The sequence below is a fragment of the Scardinius erythrophthalmus genome (genome assembly GCF_964197995.2).
Source record: "Scardinius erythrophthalmus genome assembly, chromosome: 3".
Lineage (NCBI taxonomy): Eukaryota > Metazoa > Chordata > Actinopteri > Cypriniformes > Leuciscidae > Scardinius > Scardinius erythrophthalmus.
Genome location: NC_138223.1, coordinates 40,264,755 through 40,270,754, shown reverse-complemented (window position 1 = coordinate 40,270,754; position 6,000 = coordinate 40,264,755). Strand labels below are relative to the sequence as shown.

The 6,000-nt window shown below is 37.7% G+C and overlaps 1 protein-coding gene across 3 annotated transcripts in view; it reads left to right on the top strand.

The window, feature by feature from the left end:
• The first annotated feature begins 4,792 nt into the window (after positions 1–4,792).
• Positions 4,793–6,000, top strand: part of lef1 (lymphoid enhancer-binding factor 1) — a 42,337-nt gene continuing 41,129 nt past the window's right edge. For all 3 annotated transcript variants that reach the window (XM_081360921.1, XM_081360920.1, XM_081360919.1), the window contains exon 1: positions 4,793–5,556. In XM_081360921.1, coding sequence (XP_081217047.1) covers positions 5,350–5,556 — 207 coding nt within the window. In that variant the 5' untranslated portion in view covers positions 4,793–5,349. The remainder of the gene's footprint in view (positions 5,557–6,000) is intronic.

The window sequence follows — 6,000 nt, the reverse complement described above, 5'->3', positions numbered from 1 at the left end:
TCATCTTAATGTGATGTTTGTTTCCTGCCGTTTATTAGGCGGTGACTGGGAGCTTCACAGCTATAATTTTCGATTCAGGGGGGTTTGTCAGAACTGAAGCAGGTGGAAGAACCGCTGGATCGGCTGCCAGCTTTATCGCGGCTGCAAAGAGTGAGGTTCCACTGAACTGTACTATACTGTGAAATAGTGGTTCTGTATCAAGGTAAATGCAAAATCAACATGAAATCAAAATTGATCAGTTTTTTAATACATGTTTATGGAGTTATTGTGAATGATTCATCAGTGCATATTATTCCAAAGATATTGGAATAATAACTTGCCCCCCTCGGATAAAAAAATAATATATACCTGCGTTATGCCGCCCTGAAGTACACGACTCGCATCCTGCTATCTTTGGGTCGTCTGAGACATAAATGACGTCATGACAGGATTGGCTGATGACACACCAAAAACAAATGCACAATCCCTGGCCCTTTACTAGTGACTGTTCTGAGCTCAGCTGTGATGTCAAAAAAAGGACCAGGAATGCTAGTTCACAAAAAATGTGAACTAGCAAATCACATTATTCCTTGAGTGTGTAATGTTGCTGTTTGAGCATGAAAAAGGTCTGCAAAGTCACTCCAAAGGGAGTTATTCTCTATATCAGTGCGCAGTTTCTGAACTCCCTGAAACGCCCCGATTGTAGTCTCAACTTTTCTTCCGGGAACAAACACATATTCTTCATTTAAATATTCCCCGGCTAAGGCATATGCAAAATAAAGGGGCTTGGTTGAGTTAGTTAGTAGTGTATTGAAAGCGCGTTACATTTCCCAAACACGCTGGAAGCGGTTGACCAATCACAACACACTCGTCCAGCCGACCAATCAGAACACAGCGTGCTTATCAGAAGGAGGGGCTTCATAGATACAGAAACTAATCAGAGCGTTACTGACAGACTGGGAAGAGAGGTGCTGCAAAAAAAAAAATTCAAGCATGAAAACCTTTTCTAGTAGAGCCCAAAAACAAAAGACTGGCATAATGGCCTCTTTATGATTTTAAGATTACAGACTAAATAATATGATTAAATACGTTAGCACTTTTTTTTTAATGATCTACGGTCAATATCGTATTGAAACTATTTGAATAATTCAAAGGCCAAATCAGCAAATTTTCCCTTCGTTATATAGATCATTCCCATCCTCAGATTACAGTTAAACCAAATTATTAATCCACAGTTCCTGATCAATAGCAATGCATGCATGAGCGTCACAGCAAGAGGGCAATGTTTTCTGAACTTCTCTTCTGAACCCAACAGTCTAATTCCCGTCTAGATTAGCGGCGCTCTGATAAATTATGCTGTGTTGTGGATACATTCCTGGTCCTTCAAGGTTATATAATATTCAATATGCAGTAGAAGAGTGAGAGACAACTAAATTCAGGTCAGGACACAGCAGGACACTTTCCTTTTCATGTTTGATCCAGAGGGGTCACTTCTGCAAACTCATTAAGACGGAAATGCAAATGATCTTCTCTTTCACGATATTTCTCTTTTTTGAAGGCAATTATTGCGCTGTAAAACTACTGTAAAAGAAAAATACTAGGCAAGAGCTATGCATTCACATGTAACACTGCTCTTAACTATGTTTATGTAAATTTATGTTTGCTAACAGTTGAAGGACCAGCGATGACGCAATGTTCGGCTCTTAAATGATGTATAAGCAGTGTGTTTTTCTTTGAAGTCTCACTGAAATGTGGATAGTTTTATGTATTATGTTCTTGTCCTTGCCATGAGGTCAGATACCCTCATGTTATGAAATAAGCTGATTTGGATTTTTATTCTAATTAATGACTGTATATTCTAGACACACAGAGCTGCATTCCCATTCAAAGAATCAGCTTTGACTAACCAGGAAAATGCATTCATACACTTCACTTCATTATTAAACAATTGATTTATGATGCCAGATACTGTACTTTATTTAAAGTCATTTGCCTCCTGGAAATAACAGTTTTTCAGATTTTTTGTTCTGGCCATCAAACTGTGATTTGCCAATGTTGATGACAGAATTATTTTATTTTTTTGTACGCCCAACCTTAATTAGACCTACATTTTACTATAAATACATCAATAATTTCTAAATTTGAAGTTAAAAATCCTGATAATGTCTAGTCTTTTTAAAAAGTGCAGTTCAAAAATGCCTGTTTTGAGCTTTCTGGCAGCCGTAATGTATTTCATATGCAGCATCACATTAAAACAATCATGCATTAAAATAAATAAAGGTTAGATTGTCATATATAGAAACCAGTCTGTCAGGTTAATGTGTGTTTGTGTGTGTGTGTGTACCTGTCATTTTGTTTTCAAGCAGCAAATTTCCCATTTGTCCTTTCTTTACAATCTCTATTCATTCACATTTACCTGTCCCGAATAGAATCAATATGTAGTTTTGCTAATACTGAGGACAGAATTCTAACATGCATTGTATAAAAATTGAATTAGAATTTTATTTTCTGCCACTAAAAAAAAACATTTTTTTGCTTGACTAAATAACAAATCTGGTCAGTGCAGACACACTTAATAATCATTTTAAAATAATAAATGTTTAGCTGTCTCAGAGCTGTGGAATTACAGCCTTAATGTATTTCATATGGAGCCTTACATTTAAATAACCATGCATTAAAATAAATCCACACAGTTTACAATAACAACAAATCTGTCCTGCTGTGCATACATTTCATTTAAAAACTGAAAGGTTCGATTGTTATCCCGGGAGCCAGTCTCAGTGAGTGAATGCGCGAGTGTGTGTGTGTTTAAGGCTCAGCTTTCCGCTACACTCTGGAATGCGGCCAGTCCCGTCTCTCTCTCTCTCTCTCTCTCTCTCTCTCTCTCTCTCTCTCTCTCTCTCTCTCTCTCTCTCTCTCTCTCTCTCTCTCTCTCAGACACACTCTCTCTCTCTCACACACTCTCTCTCTCTCTCACACACACACACACTCTCTCTCTCTCTCTCTCTCTCTCTCGCTCTCTCTCTCTCTCTCTCTCTCTCTCTCTCTCTCTCTCTCTCTCTCTCTCTCTCTCTCTCTATCTCTATCTCTCACTCTTGATTCCACATTCGGGTTCCAAATCCAAAGCCTTTGATCTTTCTCGCTGTGTCTCCTTTACCCGGAAGAGAACCGTCGCTTTCCCTCTCAGCTGGGATGAAGGAGCGCGTGGAAATATTGGCGCGACTCCATCCTCACACCATATATGGTCATACAAAGAGTATGGATGAAAGAGGCCGCCGCCGCCAGATCAAAGGCAGCCGTGGCTCCGCCCACTGACCCCTCCCCCGTCTGCTTTATAAAGATCTGCCTCCTACTCCAAACTTATTCTCACGCAAGCCGCAGAAACACTTCCCAATGTTTTTCTTCCCCTTTCTTGCTTTCTACTACTCTGAGGGAGGGCTCCTTGCATTTATCTGGGTTTATATAGCCTATTTAAATATTGCTAGCAGATTTTGCAGCTGTTTACATTTGCTTTATTCATCGCAACAATTTCATAAAATCTGCTTAATATGTTAATTAATGTTTTCAATTAAAATCTGCTGATAACGATATCTGTTATAGCCTAAGTATTTTTTAAAGCAAAATTGCACAATTGATTATTATGTAATTGTCATTGATTAATTAAATATAGCCTATTTCTCACAAATATTTATCGTCAAATTTCAGAGCATGTTACACAATATGATTTTTTTTTTTGTTGCAACGGTTCATATTAGATAGAAATAATTCGTTATGTAGCCTACACGACCCCATATGGCATATCAAACATTGGATGATTATACAGTGTATGTTTTATAAATAAGCTTAATTGAATACAAAATTTTAATTTAGATTACCTTGCGAACAAAAGAAGCAGTCGGGTCAACCTCAAGTATTCATTAAATCAAGCATGCATGAGAAAATGTATTTAATAAGATGACTACGAGATAAAACAACTTTATAGATCTTTTCAAACGCAATCTCATCCTCTATTATTATACAGCATGCATTAAAAACGATTCATGCATTTGCATATTTGATTTCACCCTTTGCAAGCTAATGCAGATCAATGATTATAGGCCAAAAGGTGTTTTCATTTTTTTTTTTTTAGCATTTTTGTTTTCTATTTAAATGACCATTTATTATGGTCATTTCATAATTGCAAAAACGTGTCTAAAATTTTTATATAATATTCTAATATTTGTCTCCTATTTTTTTGTTTGTTTATAAATCCAAACTAAGGATGCTGTTGATACTATTTACTATAACACTAAGAAAAATTACATATTGAATTTGTTGTGGTAATCAAATGTACTTGTTCAGAAATAATTATTAATAATTATATGTTATATAACAGTTATGTTATCCGCCATCCCACATATTTAATTATAATCATTTCGATTCAAACACGTGGAAACAAAGATATAAATACATAAAACATATTTAAAATCATAAGATGAGTATACAATGTAGTGCATCTTTGTGGTTCCAATATAAGTGTTTCAAACATTACGATGATATTAGCTATATATATCGAATTAAACTGATTTACATGAAACCAGTCATCCAACATTCAATACAATGTTCACATGATGTTTCCTGTAAATCCTAAATATTTTACACCGCTTATGTATGATCCTGAAGCTCTTTTCTAATTGGTTAAACTGACGTTGTTACGACACTGTTTTCAATAGCCCTAAAAATGAATCTGAAAAATGAACCTCCACATTTTGTCTGCTCTCTGTCCATTTTTGTTGGACGAACTGTATAAAATCCCCCTTTACTTTCCTCTGGTGTCAGTCAATACATGTGCGTGCGTGTGTGAGGTGTCAATCACAGCGGCGGCTTCTCTTTCATCTCTATAGTCAGTCAGAGATCAGGGGGAGGAGTACAGCATACACTCTCTCCAGCCCAACATTACTCTCAGTCTCTGCTGAGCTCATTTCTGAAGAGGGACACCTTTTTACCCAACAAACAAAACGGGAATGACACACAGCATCTGAACTCCAGCACTTTTTTTTTTGGAGTCGGGATTTTTTTTTTCAACAGTCACAACCGTCCTGCATTTATTTGAGCCTTAACTTCTGACGCTATAGCTTTAAAAATACCCAAGGAACTGTACTTTAACTTTTTCTTCTTCTTTTTTTCTTCTTCAACATTCAACGCCGCTACATTATTTCCCCGTCTGGATTCTTGAGTGTTTCACCGGTCGCGCGCTCTTGCTTGCAGTTGACCAAACACTCTCGCGCGTGTTTGGAGTGCGCGCGAGCTGAAAGTATACGGGGGTTTCTGTTGCACGCGTTCGCTTTCCGGGCGTTTGTAGGGTGAGGAGGACTTTCAATCACCCGAGAAATGCCGCAGTTGTCAGGTGGAGGAGGCGGCGGGGACCCGGAGCTCTGCGCCACCGATGAAATGATCCCGTTCAAAGACGAGGGAGACCCGCACAAGGAGCAGATCTTCGCGGAGATCAACCACTCCGAGGAGGAGGGAGACTTAGCGGAGATCAAGTCATCTCTGGTCAACGAGACCGAAATCAGTCCCAACAGTAACAGTCACGACGTGAGTAACTCACTCCTCAGACCCACGTGAAGGTCTCCGTCAAACTTCGTGTCCAGCTGTTGGGAAGTTGGGATTTGTTTTCAAAATTAAGTGTGTGTGTGTGTGTGTGTGTGTGTGTGGATGGTTTAAATGGTAGAGCTACACGTGTTAAAGTCAACAAACTGATTTTGACCCACAGTCCTTATTTAAGCGAGAGAGAAAAAAAAACACTAAAAGGGCCTCGATGGTCATATTTTTCTTCATTGAGCACAGAAATGATTCAATGTTTCAATTTTTTTATAAGAGTATTCATTCAAATAATCAATAACAATATTCCTTTTTAACCCACAGTCGTTATTTAATTTTCAAAGGCTTTGCTTATGAATATTTTCTCGCTATTCTATATATTTATTTGAAGTTGTACTAAGATAAAGCCTATTATTCAGTTTATTCAACAATTTATGT